The sequence below is a fragment of the Mercenaria mercenaria genome, chromosome 1 (genome assembly GCF_021730395.1).
Source record: "Mercenaria mercenaria strain notata chromosome 1, MADL_Memer_1, whole genome shotgun sequence".
Classification (NCBI taxonomy): domain Eukaryota; kingdom Metazoa; phylum Mollusca; class Bivalvia; order Venerida; family Veneridae; genus Mercenaria; species Mercenaria mercenaria.
In genome coordinates this window covers 41,386,402-41,401,840 of record NC_069361.1, presented here as the reverse complement: position 1 = coordinate 41,401,840, position 15,439 = coordinate 41,386,402, and the positions used below count along the sequence as shown (strand labels likewise).

At 33.5% G+C, this 15,439-nt stretch overlaps 2 protein-coding genes across 2 annotated transcripts in view; both read right to left on the bottom strand.

Annotated features, from left to right (window-relative positions):
- LOC128557570 (uncharacterized) overlaps positions 1-1,679 on the bottom strand; it is a 40,723-nt gene extending 39,044 nt beyond the window's left edge. The window contains exons 1-3 of the mRNA XM_053545050.1: positions 1,525-1,679; positions 1,214-1,363; positions 181-384 (exon numbers count right to left, since the gene is read on the bottom strand). Of these exons, the coding sequence (XP_053401025.1) occupies positions 181-384; positions 1,214-1,363; positions 1,525-1,624 (454 nt within the window). The 5' untranslated portion in view covers positions 1,625-1,679. The remainder of the gene's footprint in view (positions 1-180; positions 385-1,213; positions 1,364-1,524) is intronic.
- A 2,004-nt stretch (positions 1,680-3,683) lies between these two features.
- LOC128556707 (uncharacterized) overlaps positions 3,684-15,439 on the bottom strand; it is a 35,793-nt gene continuing 24,037 nt past the window's right edge. Inside the window, exons 12-27 of the mRNA XM_053542369.1 lie at positions 15,007-15,170; positions 13,827-13,991; positions 13,066-13,275; positions 10,603-10,645; positions 9,897-10,060; positions 9,463-9,603; positions 8,825-9,043; positions 8,438-8,480; positions 8,070-8,233; positions 7,086-7,262; positions 6,647-6,899; positions 6,256-6,416; positions 5,888-6,040; positions 4,718-4,912; positions 4,120-4,162; positions 3,684-3,870 (exon numbers count right to left, since the gene is read on the bottom strand). Of these exons, the coding sequence (XP_053398344.1) occupies positions 3,684-3,870; positions 4,120-4,162; positions 4,718-4,912; positions 5,888-6,040; positions 6,256-6,416; positions 6,647-6,899; positions 7,086-7,262; positions 8,070-8,233; positions 8,438-8,480; positions 8,825-9,043; positions 9,463-9,603; positions 9,897-10,060; positions 10,603-10,645; positions 13,066-13,275; positions 13,827-13,991; positions 15,007-15,170 (2,482 nt within the window). The remainder of the gene's footprint in view (positions 3,871-4,119; positions 4,163-4,717; positions 4,913-5,887; positions 6,041-6,255; positions 6,417-6,646; positions 6,900-7,085; positions 7,263-8,069; positions 8,234-8,437; positions 8,481-8,824; positions 9,044-9,462; positions 9,604-9,896; positions 10,061-10,602; positions 10,646-13,065; positions 13,276-13,826; positions 13,992-15,006; positions 15,171-15,439) is intronic.

Below are 15,439 nucleotides of genomic sequence, written 5' to 3'. Positions count from 1 at the left end.
GCATTTATATTATTTTTGCGTTACATAGAGCTTTATCACTGAGTAATATAATAAACTATCAAGAACGATCGAAAAAATATTGTATTAGTATTAAATAATAATACTTTACAAATGTTTGTTACGTTATGTGGCCTACACTTGCAATCAAGAAACAACAATACAATTAACGAAAGTAATTACCCCATTCATAATTTAGCAAATGATACTTTTGTTGTACGTTTTCCAGATTCATTTCCATGCGATAACTACATAAATCAAGGGTAAAATTCATCCACAAGTTCCTCCCAAGTACTTTAGATTCAACACAACAGTCGTAGCTCTCCCCATTGGTTGTTCTTATACAAGTGGCATTCTGTTCATCGAAAATGCTTTCAATGCGTGTGTCTGTCGATTAGAAGCAATACTATATTGAACTTCGTCAAGCAGGCGATCATAAGTGATGTATATAGTAATATAGATAAAAGAATATGTCAGTATTTTAAGTAATTTCATAGTAACTTGGGTACTGTATCTGTTTAAACGAATAAATAGATGAAACCAATACAACAACATCTTGATACTGTCAGTTCCGATAGAATATAGCTCTCTATAAACTTTCCGGAATACCAGCAAATCTTTTGTAGTTCTGATAGTTATAAAGAAATTCGCACTGATAGTTTCAACCCATTTTCGTCATGAATTTACTGCAACTTACACAACTGTTCTATTATTCTCTGTTGTTTAACAATCATAATGAATACCTACATACCATAACTGCGCACGTGCACAGGTATCATACCATACCTGCGCTCGTGCACAGGTATCATACTACACTTGAGCACGTGAAAAGAATGTTAGATGAATTCAAACTGTAATGTTTATTTAGTGCCATGTTATTGTCCGTACAATCAAGAATACTCCGTATATTTTCCTAAAATTTATTCTCGGTGTCAGAAGTTAAATAGCAATAGAAATATTGCGTATATATTTCTTTATAATTTTCACAATGTCACATGTTCAAATAGCTGTGCGGAGAAGACGTTTAGCTGTTAAACTGTATTTTTGGTTCAACTCCTGCGTACGGACCATTTTCCCCCAAAATCATACCTAGGTTATACACCATCATTACAAATTGAATCTCGTTTTAACTATTTAACAGTGTGTGTATTAAGCTAAAGATGGGCATTTCTAAAACTTAAAGGCAGTATCTTCAAATGTAATATTCGAAAATTACTTGCGGAAGTGTTTTTTCCTATTTCACATGGATTTGCCAGAAGAAACGCTTTTAAACCTAAATCCTGCATTAACACATCCCTTTCCTTCGCGCTCATTGGGTCATCCGGTAATATTGCATTATCCTGTCGCCATTTCGTCAATGAAAATCCTACGACAATAAGATTTAATTAAACCTTAACAATCACAAAAAAACAGACAAGTTGAATAAACAATCGAATGAATGCTTTGTAATTTTTTAACGTTTCAAATTTTAATAAATAAGAAGTAAATTTCTTTTTCTACGATAAGCAAGTTGAGATGAATATATACCTGGAATTTCAAAAGCTGCCCCAAAGTCGCACGCTTGTTGCACAACAATAAATTCTTCTAACACTTCAACTACACGGTTACATTCAAAACCACTTTCCATGCAGACTTTAAGACGGAGATTAAGGATGTATTCGTTATTCAAATTCTCGTCTAGCATAAATCTGAAATATGTATTAACTTTTTCAGTTGTATAGTGTGATGAGTGAAAAACGTTCGCTTTGTCTAGCGCTCTTCAGCCTTATACAATATATGATACCTTATACGTACATATATGCGGATGAGATATTTCTAAGGTTTATTTGACAATTAAATTCTTCACAAAACAGCTTAAAATGTATCTCATTTTATTCCTAATATCCATGAATATATTGTTTCAGGTTTTCCTAATTTGTTTTCAGTAAATTAATTCTCAATTTTCAAACATTTATGTGCATACAGCCAAAGTTACAGCGCTTTTGGAACTTACCTAACAATTCCTAAGTCATACTAGGGTTATTTAAAAAAAACTGCAGGAAAAAATGTAAATGCCCTTAGTGTATTCTTGCATGTACATTTATCTAAATTTTAAAAGGAACTTAATTTCACGTTTATCAATACAAAACGCTCTAGTAAAATGTACAAGAAGTGTTATAGTCAAATGTTCTGCACAATTTTTCACTACTAGAATACATTCTGCATGAAATGAGACGGTTTTCATGTTCATACACCCCACATGGCAAGTTTTGCAGATCGAAACCGGAAGTAGGTGTTTACTGCGCGGACGAGAGCAAATATGCGCCATTTTAGGGTAGCAGACCACAACTGACTGGCATTTCACTAGGAACTACATAACCCCCTATTTTCTTTTCATTTTTTAGTTAATTTGTGATAGAACTCTCATGAAAAATAGGTGTAGGAAAAAGTGATGTTCTCTAAAGATACGTAAAGACGACCTAAAGTTGTCTTTTTTTATATGAAACAAGGAAGGATTTGAATTACTGACCTTTAACCTTTAGGATTAAATTTTACAAACCAGATTTCCATTCAGACGATTCCACGATACATTCATTTGGTAGAAGATACTGACTTATTCCTAGATCACGATAGAGTATATTTCTTGCATATTCTGGTAAGTTAGTCGTGTTCAGATTCCTGCCATCTGTCCATTTCGCAAAGGAAAACTCTATGAAGATTATACATACATGATTATTCCAGAAAGTGTAAAGATCATATAAGAATCAACCTTAAGTAATCTCTGAAAATTACTGGTACTGTTGTATATTTTTATGTATATGTGCATACTAATTATGACTGAGACATTATGCATCATTCACAGACAGGCAAGCCTTTGAGCCACCGTACTCCCATCCCAAGATTTAACTGAAATACAGGTGCAAGAGAAATGTTCTTTTTTTTATACAACATGTAGTTAAGGTAGCTCTACACCTTTGATAAACCAGAAGATATGACGTAACGCCATTTTACGAAGAATATAGAATAAAGAATGGTCCCAGCAATCATTTTATGAAATAAAGGCAACTGGTGAGTAATTTTTAAGTTAAATGTAATATTTAAAAAAACATCTGACATTTAAAATACTTTCAAAAATATCATACAATCTGCTTTAAAACCGCAGATCTCTTTAATGTTGGGCAAATATCTCAAAACCAGGCGCATGGACCTATACATTCCTTATATTACAGACCATTCGGTTATTTACGACTATGAGAAATGCCATTAAAATCTACATCAAAGAAAACATCGATTCACAAAATAATAATCACAGTTATGATTTTCACATATGCTCCAACTATCAAAACTGTGCTTTACATTTTTTTTTAATTTAGTCCAGCAAAAGGGGAAAAAGTGAGATCTAGACCTTGTCTGCTTTTATTTGCCGAATTTTTTAAGTTCTAAAGTTCTGTAAAAAGGGTTCAACGAAATTTTAAAAAAGATCAAGAACGTGCAGAACTATCCATATTTTCTATAGTTTTTAGGACCTATGTTTCCGCATTTCATCACCTCAACGAAACAAAGCAGTAAACTGCTTCTTTCTATCAATGTTGTAAATGAGGAAGAGCAAATTAAAAGCTCTTAAATTCTATAAAAAAGTACAATAACTGATATTTCATGTAAATGTTAAAGTCTTGTCTTAGATATCTGTCGCATTCCTTCAGTATTCATCCTTTTTCTTTATACGTGCCTTCAGTTTTGTAGTTCTTGTTAATAGGACAGTCTTCGGAAGAAAACTGGTCTCCTACCAGTACCTCTGTCACTACTGAACATGAACCGTTCGCTTCATAGCACTCACTTATGTTCAAGCTAACAATGTGAGACCGACTGATCACAAGATAGTCTATCACGAACCTTAAAACACAAGATTTATTCACTATATTCACAAATAAATGTAACATTTTCACAGTTAATTCGTTGCTAATAAAAACTGAATGTAAAGATGAAATTTATAAATGACAATTAATGTATTTTGATCAATCCGAGAGAAAGAAATCTTTTATCGGCAAAGCACGATATAAGCAAGTTTTTCTTAATTCGAAAAATATATTAAACTGTGACATTCGTATGCATATCAGTTGCAATATACTAAGAGTAACTTACTGTATTTTTAATACGGAATACAATGACACAGTCGTTTCCTTCCCTGTCAACAAAAATGCAGAATAATGAAACAAATACACTCATCATGCTTTAAAATTGTTTCATACAAGACAAAACAAACCTATAGTATAGGACATTGCGTTACATGAAATGCAAAATAACATTATTGTTTTTGTCATTGTTGAATTTAACGTTACACCGACACAATTATAGGTCATATGGCGAATTGACTGCGATTTATAGTGGGAAGAAACACGGTGCTCCTCTGTGCAGTCTTTTACCACAGGAGGGTATATGGGTAAAACTACAGACCTTCCGCAAGCTAGCTGCATAGCTTTCCCACATGAATAATTCAACTCCACGAACAAGGCTTGAACCAACGTCGGTGTGCTTCAAATGTTTTGAAGTCAGTGACTTAAAGCACCTGGCCACGGAGGACCGCTCTAAATAACAGTTATTCTGTAACATATTATCCTGTACAAAACCTTGCATGGATTTTAGTATAATTATAAGATTAAAATAACAGAAATCAAAATATTGTGAATGTCAATATTGCATAGTTATCAAATTCATTCACAACGCGATTATAGATTCTTACCGTACTCAAACTCATAAACAGATATTGTCCTGCTAAAAGTTTCTATACTTATGTTGATCATATGGTTACATCTGTCGTAGTCTAATTCATAGAAAATGCGTCGCTGTAAAACATCTGAACATAAACAGCATGATACTCTCGCACAGCTGTTAGATAAACTGCAAGATGATGGGAAGTCTGCTGACACATCACATTCTATAAACATATTAAAAGAAGTTTTGAAGTCTTAATATTTAGATTTTTAATGATAATCATTGGTTTTTTACTTCATTTATCAATGATTTATATTGAATATCGATAGTATTTAAGTTGCGGAAACTTAGACATATGAAATACAGTTCCGTGTTTGGAGAATTACAGAAAAGTTTGTTAAAATAAATCTATATTTAGCGTACTTTACTTATTTAAAATGTTGAAATCAATGTTATTATTGAACGTTGATATTACAGTATGAAGCGATTATCAAAGAACATTAAAAGGTAACCTTGAGTGTGACGAAAGGATTTTTATTTATATTTTATTAGTTCAACATCCAGTCTTATTTTCTATTCCGCTATATTAAGTAAAAGAATAACCAGACAAATGACAGCTTAAACAAATGAAAGCATCCTACTTTTATTTAAATGAAAACAAACGGTTTTTATCAATAAATGCAAAATAACAATTTGGTATTTGGCTTCTTGCAAATATCACGTACAATTTAATAGAAGTTATGTTTGTGCCCGCGCAGCTATACCTCGCGCTGCCAACGTATGTGTCCAAGAATAATGGCGCTAGTTCCTCATCTTAATCTTTTACAGAATAATCCATTGCAATGTTTACTATAAGTGCAGGGGAAAAGTGCGAAAACGTAGACATATTTGTACGTTTTGGACCATTAATCATATAAACGCTTAAAATTAAGACTCACCATTTCTGGAAGTTAAAGAGTTATCCATCATCTTGTATGTCCACTATTGAAATTTTCAGATAGTCATCTTTCCAATTAAAGAAAATTTGTTCTTTTTGTTGTTAACTGCTTCTGAGCCAGCAGCAGAATACAGATTTACTTTGCTGCCTTTTACGTACATATTTAATATTTATTTGCAAATTTAAATATTCAAACATAAATAAACAAATTTCCGTCTTTAATTTCAAAAATTATGAGAAAGGTATTATCCAATATTTTACCTTCTGAACCAGAACTGTTGACTGCCTGACATTCCGTTTCCAGAAGATATGGATATATACCCAAATCTGTCATCAACTGCTTCTGTTGGACATCGTCAAACCCTCCTATTTCGTTTATGCCTCTGTCGTTCTTCCATTGTGCAAGTGAAAATTCTTGAAATAAAGGTAACGACTTTATTTGCGATCTTGTTCTAAGTATTCAAACATATAATGACTAAAAATATCATTAAACGCTGAATGATCTGATTTTATACTCAGCCATTTTCAAATGTTACAAATGAAACTGTCCTTGGTGGACAATTTTATGCGGTATTTATTAAAAAAAAAAAACACACACACACACACACACACACGCGCACACGACGTACCATCTGCTGTGTAGTCTGGATTCCATCCGCATATTTTCTGAGGCAAAACATCGTAGTTTAGAATTTCTACCTCTACTTCACAGCTGTGCTGATCCAGGCAAATGCTTAGGTTAACATTTACAACATATATCTTTTGTATCGGTAGGCTCGTGATCAAATAGCTGAAGTTGAATTACGGACTTATCATATATATCATATCTTCTGGAAGTTTTGATTATAAACAGTAAACGGCAAATAAACTAATAAAAACAAAATGAATGATAAATACTTTGATCTTATTTTGATTTTATTTTTGTCTGAACAAATATTGCTTCTTAAAGGAAATATCAATAACATATAAACATTCTGATAATGATAAGCTATTTGTTTCCATCTAAAAATGTCTACTTACTCTAGTCTTACAAAACCATTAAGATAGAATTTATTCCATACGCCCCATTCAAATGCTGTTAAAGATATGCGGTGCGAAATGCGTTCAATTCCGATAGTTAAAATTTGAGAACAGGGGTCTAGTTGAAAGTTTATTTGAATCGACCGCTGCAGTACGTCAATATAAGAACAACACTCAAATCCAGAGCATGTGTCATCCATGAAACATTTTGTGTCGTCTGGTAGAGTCTGGACGCTCGCATTGATTCGACAGTCTGCAAAAAATAACATAAACTAGGGAAGCGTTTTAATGCTAACGTAGATATATTCTTTGCGCTTTAACAATGTAGATGTTTCATCAATTATTAAATACAGATACAAAATGTACAATATGCTACAACAGTGATGATATTTATACCCTCAATGTTTACATAATGACGAAACAATGGGAATATGCCAACCTGACGTCCAGCCTGTCGAAGAGGTCTGTGAATAAAGCCCTGCTGAATGGTCGCACATTTTGTGGAGGAGGTAAGAATCAACACCAATCTTTGACAAGTAAAATACTACACCAGTTTCAGGAAGCTGTTTTTGAAGTTCATAATGATACTTTTTTCGCCATTCTTCAAACTTAAAGTCTGTAATAGAAAACAAAACAAATGCCAACAAACTCTAACAACGGTTTGATGTTTCAGAAAGTAGAATATTAAAATCATATTTTTCTGCAAGATAAAACTGGTGATATAAATTCAAGAGGTTTACTAATTGTATTGTCTTTATTTAAACGTCTTTCTGGCAACAGTTAGGGACCTCCTTGGCCAATGGTTAAGGTCGCTGACTTCAAATCACTTGCCCTCATCGATTTGGGTTCTAGCCGCACTCGGAGCGTTGAATTTGTCATGTGAGGAAGCCATCCAGCTTGTTTACGGAAGGTTAGTGGTTCTACCCAGGTGCCCGCGCGTGATTAAATAATACACGGACGGCCACCTGGGGTCCTCCTCCACCGTAAAAGCTGGACAGTTGCCATAGGATCTTTAATTGTGCCGGTGCGACGTTAAACCCAACAAAATGAATAAATTCTGACAACAGTTGTTCCGCAACAATTTAATCCTACTTGAATCAAATAAGGTTACAAACATACAGATAACTGGTTGACATATTACATATAATAGAAAGAATAGGGTTTCACGAATAATAATAAGGTTATTTCGAGATGGCGTAGCCTTCTAGAAATAACCTCATTATTCGAGTGGCCCCTACGCTTTCTGTTTTGTATCATCGTCCGCCAATATGAACAACGCATTTGGCTACTAATTCCGATTGACAAGTTCATGCTAATGTAGGCGGGACATGTTCTCTAACTTAGATAGAGTACAGGCTTATAGCAACGCCCCTTCCTCAGTTGTAAACCATGCTACAATAAGTTATATGATGTATAAAAATACCCGTGTCTAAAAATCCTGAGGACCAACTACAAGGCAAGGCAGTCATATATTCATCCTGCAGAATTTGAAACACTGTGTTGCAGGTTTGAAGTTCTCCAAAGCAAATGCTTGCATTAAGGTCTAAGCTGTAAATCTGTGACTTCACAAGTTCAGACAATTCCACCCTTAGAATAAAAATTGTTAATACCATTGTAATATAAACGATTCTGATTGAATTGCTCAATATATGTAAATTTGAAAACACGATATATGTTTAATTCATTAAGATATAATCAATAAATATTAATATGAGTAACATTAAAGCACGAAAAGCAATAAAAAGAAGAAGAAAAAAAAAACAACGAAAACATATCTAAAGGTTTACGTACTCAATCTTGATCACACCGTATAGACTGAATGTTTGTACTTCTCCTGCAAATGTTTTTCATTTCGTACTCATTTTAGTAAAGGAAAGTGACATTTACCTAATCTCAATAAATATATGTATTTACTTATATTGTATGTAATTAATTATGATACTTTTAAAACATAATCGCAATTTGTCATTAAGATTTGTTTAAGAGGATATCAGATGATGTCGACATACTTGTACAGAATATTTTGTACATTTCATCACTATAACTTTTGTTTTGTTTTCTTTAAATATATTTCCTTGTATATTCATGCGTGATCAGTTAACCTAACCTCAATATAAAAATAGTTTGGTCTTATCCAATCATTTTATTGGCATGATTAATTTAGGAAAAAGGACTTACCCCAAGTGAAGTTTCTAAACGGAAACAAAAATTTAAGTTTTTCAATAACAACTATGACTTCTTCCCTACATGCATCAATTCCGACCTCGATATAGAAGTTTGATTGAATCTCAGATGACTTGAGGCAACAACGAATACCGGAACATATTTCGGTCAGTGAACATGAGCCTTGACCGTACATATATAAAGTCTCAACCTCTATCGGACATAAGGATGTATCTGTAAAAAGATAAATACAGATGGTATTAACATTTCCCTAAAATTGTTTGTTCAAGATTTCATAAAGGAATGGGTGGAGATCCTATTGAAAAATATTGAAAAATAATACTAATGTTAACATAATGCCATGACTGTAGATACATATTTAGTATCAGTTGTTTCCAATTGAAGACATTTTTTTTCTTGTTTGATAAAAGCCTCTAAGACTATCCTTTAGAAGTATACAAGTAGTATGCAAGCAAGCAAAATAATGAGAGACTCGGTTTGATTTAATCTGTTCAAATGTTTGCATGTGTTTAGGATATTACAAAAAAATATTCAAATGTATATTTCTAACTTTCAGTTTTCATCTCTCTTCATTATAAGTTTCTTACACATAATACCTTTAGGTAGTACAGCACACTTAAAATTTAAGTTACCAATTTCAGATCGCTCAAGTACATCACATTTAACGGGAATCAGGAATGGTGCAATGGCGATATCTTCCAGCAGTCTTGTAGACTGATAGTCATCAAGGACACTTACATTGTTCTCTTCTTTCCACTTGTCCAAAGAGAAATCTTACAACAGACAAAGTAATTTTTCAATCAAATGTATTAACAAATAAAACTGCGGTTACATATATCATCAAAACGTTACGTTCAAAACAGGCCTAAATTGTACCAAAATAGGTTTATATAACATATAAAAATATTTAATCACGGTCGGGTAGTGGGACAATCGAACATTACTTTATTAATTATGTTAAATATATTTATAAACATGGCACATGCAAATGTCATAAAATGAGTTAATATGAAATTGTAAACCTTCATATAATTGATGTACAGTAATAAACTTAAAAAAACGGTACCTTTCTTTATAAAATTAGCATTAAGCTGACATGGGATACGTGGTACAATCATATCATCAAGCAGTTTGACAGATATTTCTGCAGGCTCATTTGGCTCAAAGTTCACATCAACATCCATATCCAACAAATACTTGTTACTATATTCTATATTAACTACCAGAAATCTTAAATCAAAACAGAAAGAAGTCATATAATTTCAACGCTAATTCTCGTACAATTACTGCATATCAAAGTGAACAATGTGCACATCCAGACATCATTGCTGCACTAGTTAACGGACACCTAGGTAAAATCATCAACCTTCCGCAAGCTGGATTAATAGCTTCTTAACATGACGGAAGTCTTGATTTTAAAGCCATCAAAATGAAACGCAATAAACTTTACAGTTTAAGACTTTCTCTACTCGGCAAAAGTCAAGGATAAAGTTTTTCTCCGGCTTGCCAAATAAACTTTATGTACAGAAAGACATTAACCTAATATTTCTATAACATAACCCGGCATAGGCAATTAAGGTAAGCAAAACATGTAAAATACACTCGCATACTGTCTTAGTACTAAACGAATATATTTTATAATGCATATCAACAAAATGATACAGCAAATGTATATAAATATAGCATTTCAAATAAAAACAAGTACATTGGAACTGAATCCCCCTTTTAATGTTTGTTTTTTAAGAATGCAGGTTTGAAAATCATTCGCTTACCGCATAGAAATTAGTCCGTCTATGTCAAAGTGAATCTGCTTACCTGTAAATAGGTATATATCGTTCCATATTATATGCATCAGGAAACTAACCGAGTAACGTCTTCTATTCCTTTCACATTACAAACATGTACTAAAATTTTACGTTAACTTTATATGCTTGAATCTGATATAGTAACTACAATATTCATAAGCTAGCAACATGGACAATGATCCAACAAAGAACCACATACTATTTTCAGCATGGGAGGGCCCTTGGATAGAGCCACAGGTCTCCTATTAGCGAACATGTTAACTGACTTACTTTAAAGCATTTAACATCATTTTCAACGCTTATTAGGAGAAAATAGATGGCATTTACACATTTCTCTATCTGTAATAAGAGTGAGGTCATTGGAGGTTAGCCTGTTATCGTTACATTGTTATTACATCCAAAAAATGCTGTATAAACTGAAATGTGTCGTAGAAATATATGAAACTAAAAGAATATTAGTTTTTCTTGTAAACTAATCCACAGCTCATTTAATGGTTACAAAAGGCATACTAAACTCAATCAAAATGCTGATTGAAATACTTACATAAAACAAAGTGAATCAAGCTAGCCCTAAAACTATTTCAGCTGTGTCTGAAACCATTTCCGATTGGAAATTTCTAACAACAATATTTGCATTTCAAAAGTAGTTTAATTAGACTGTTATTATGAGACTGTTAAAATTGTACCGAATAAAACAAGAAAATTGACAAGACACATACGTTGATGAAATGCAAAATTAATATCAATATAAAGAGTGAAATAACAAGACCTATCACTAATGTGAGGAATACCCCCGGACAGTAACTTATTGTCAGAGGAACAAGGGTATTGAAAATATGATACATTGCATCCGCATATTGTATAGGGAATCGGCGGACCAACAGATGAACCGGCGGGCGGAGCGGAATCCAGTATAGCTCCCAAACCCAACCCAGAACTACACATGGTACCAATAATAATAATAACAAGCACTGATATAAGTCTGGAATACATTGACTGAGAAATAGCGCGGCCTTTTTTTTCCATAAACATAAAGAAAAAAAATAAAGGACCGTACATATGTGAAAAGTGAAAAAAAAACATTAATAATTTGTTAGAGAACACCCCTCTGAAAGGATGTAACCTGCCAAAAGGTGTCTCAAAAGACATTTTGCCGCCAATTTTTGACAGGACTATTATGGTTGGTTCGATTATTGTTGTATGGGTGTTATTAAAACAAGTTAAGGAAGTAGCTCTGCAAGGTATATTAAACCATTTTTTTCACAATACCACCGTATTTTGTATATCAGTGTTTATATTTCTGTGTTCGTATTGTAATTACTGGTGAATGTCACGGCGAATCTGGGTTGTTTTTCGTACGTGTACCCTTTTGTAAGGAATAGACCATACCCTTAGAAAAATGGCGGAGAAGAGCAGAACAAGTGGTTCGGGACAGGTTTGAGTGACATTTTAGTTTATTTTAAGGCACAATTTATAACGTTTTACCTCTCAAATATGTATCATTTATAAAGCGATATATCTCTTTATGTTCAAGAAAAGTCATTATTAGAATTTTTTGTATCACCGTCGTACAAAGTTTCAGTTATACTTAATTCTGATTAAACCTGCTAACTATTGCCATCTTTTACAATAGATAAATAAACAAATATGATTACCATCTTCAACGCATGATTGTTTACCATAGAATAGAAAATTTAAATAAAACAGTTGAAATTAGCTAACAGTTAAGTCATTTTTTCCTGCCCCAACTCTTATAATATTGCATTAGTGCCCTCCGTCCGTACATACGTAATGAAAATCTTGTGTGTCGAGCTCTCCACACATTGGTAACCACATTTTCTTCCACAAAAGTAAAAATTTTAAACACCTTCAAAACCATAAGGCTTAGAGTTTTATGTATTCTTATTATGCCCCCATCAAAGATGAGGGGGTATATTGCTTTGCACATGTCAGTAGGACAGTCGGACGGTTCATAGACCATAACCTTTCAGCCTGGTACCTATAGAACCATTTAACCCATAATCTTCAAACTTCGTAGGATAATTGGTCTCACTGGGTAGAGAACCCCTATTGTTTTTGCGGTCAATGGGTCGAAGTCCCAGGGGTCTAGTAAAGAAAATTAGTTTTCTCCCAATAAATAGAACGCTTTGCGCTAGAGTCTTAAAATTTTATATGGAGGTTGGACATCAGTAGTTCAAAAACCCATAACGCCAAGAATTGTTCAATACCCTTGCCTCTAAGGTTAAGACTGGCGTTCCCATGGGAACAGCAGTAGAAAATCGCAATCATGTTTTGCATAGAATCTTATGTAATGGCCCTACCCCCACTTGTCCAGTTATGTAGACTATGCCAAAACCAGCCAAGCCTTCCTTTTTTAAAAGGAAACTTTATTTGTATATTTTTCAATGTCAGTTAATGAAACTAAATTACCAAATTCGAAAGCGGACATTTTTCTTTCAATAACAAGATTTTCAATACTCGCTGATATCTGATATTCACAGTCGTCTACATGCAGAGAAAATCCAAATCTTCGATTGAGACTACTGACATTGAGGCAGCAGTCTATAGCCAAACAAGAGGTTCCAATCGTACATTCGATGTTGCTTGGTAAAACTGTCAAGTTAACACCCAGAGTACATGCTGAAAGTAAAACAGTAAAACATATTTCTCATATAAGTAAGGATACAACATATAGACGCTTTTTCACCATGTAAACACTAACCGTAACCTAACACGGGATAACCGCCTCGGTAGCCTAGTGGTAGAGCGTCCGCTTCGAGTGCGGAAGGCCGTGGGTTCGATCCCCGGCCGCGTCATACTAAAGACGTAAAAATGGTACTAGCAGCTTTCTCGCTTGGCGCTCAGCATTAAGGGGATAGTGCTAGTACTGGTCAGCCCGGTGTCAGTATAATGTGACTGGGTGGGGTATCATGCCACGTGTCTACGGCGTGATATTCGTGTGAGGCAGCACTATAAAGCTGGGCATTTGCTCACTGCTACAAGTAGACACCGTCGTATATATGACTGAAAAATTGTTGAAAAAAAAAAGACGATAAACCCGAACAAACAAACACAAACACGGATCAAATTTGCGACTATTTAATTGTTTGTTCTGTTGTGTACCTGTAGTGTTAGTAATTAGGGCCGCTCTATCGGCTTGCAAAATAAATATACAACGAATCAAGTTTTACCGTTATTCCATCCTTGAAGGGGTCTATTGGAAGACAGCTCGCACTCGTTATCAAAAAGATACTGACTGATACCCAAGTCATTCGCCAGAATATCAAACTGAGCATTAGAAAGTGTTGCATTTTCGTTAACATCGTTATCGCTTTTCCAGGACTCAAAGGAAAAATCTGAAAAAATCACATCGTAATAATTTCCGTAAGAAATTAAATAAAGGGTTGAAATGTCTAGCGTCTAATTAAACAACACAATTCACATCCACAATTTCATAAGTAATATAGCTTTCAAAATAAGATTGATTTGCTCTGTTAGAATATTCTATTGCATACCATGTCGGAATTCCAAATAAGTTATCAATATAAGAAATGTGTTCAAAAATACCTGGATGAGTTCTAAAAATTATTGTCTGTTACTTGCAATATAGCTCCCTAACATTTATATAACCAGTTACCTTTCTGCTGTATCTAACATAATTATTTTTCAAAATGCTACATTATTACAGACAGTTACAAGCCATTGGTCAAATCTTTAACATCAAATACGGCAGATAAGATTACATTACATGTGCTGAAGAAAGCGACATAAACCACGAAAATCGGTATGACAGTGTTTTAGTACATTAACAGTTTCACGATCATTACACTATTAAATACGTCTAGACACTTGAGCAAACAGTCATTAAATTATGCAAAACAAACATTCTACAATGTTATATGAATCACTGAGAAAGATAAGCATTTCTACAATGAGAATTTGTTTTACTGGTGTTGTTCAGCGGCCTATTACAACGACTTTTTGTACATGATATGTAACAATGACAATGGCTGGAACCAATCAGGAAATTAGGCAAAATACTAAAATTTGAATTGAGCCAGCTGGACAGGGCATTACTCGTGATTTATATTAATCTCCAAATGTAATAACAATGTGCAAAAATAATACTGCTTTTTGGATGCAATAACAGATTAAGACAATGTGAGTGAAAACTGTCAATTTTATTTTCTTAAAATGACATCTGTAAATAAAAACAACAGAGAAACTTTTATTCAATTTTTCACAGTTAATTATGTTTCTTTTTTTCAATACAAATAATATTGAAAGCAAATATGGGTCAATGTTTTGCGTCGTATTTTATTGATTACAATGGTTAAGTAGTATATATTTTTAGTAATATCTATTGCTTACCATTATCAATGAATCCATTCTGCCAGTCACAATTTACTTTAGGCAAGATAGCTTTCTGGAGTACAGGAAGGGTGAATTCGCATTCTCTGTGACTTTCAAAACAAGCACTTATGTTCACGTCGAGAACATATTTACGACCTCCTTGGAAGTTTTCAAGCATGTAACTAAATGGTAAAAGGGAAAGGATACAAAAACCTATTTTAAAATAATAACATAGATGCAATTTAACTCGAAAACGTTTGAAAAATGTTGAATTTTATCACCTATCGAAAGTATTAAACTCTTTTTTTTAAATAAGTGAATGAATTGCTTTCGAATCAGAGTTTATGCGAAATGAACGACAAAATATAATCTGCCAATCCATAAATTGAGCGAAAGGTATGTGGTTAATTTGCTGGTCATATTAATATCATTTTGTATGAAATCCGAAACG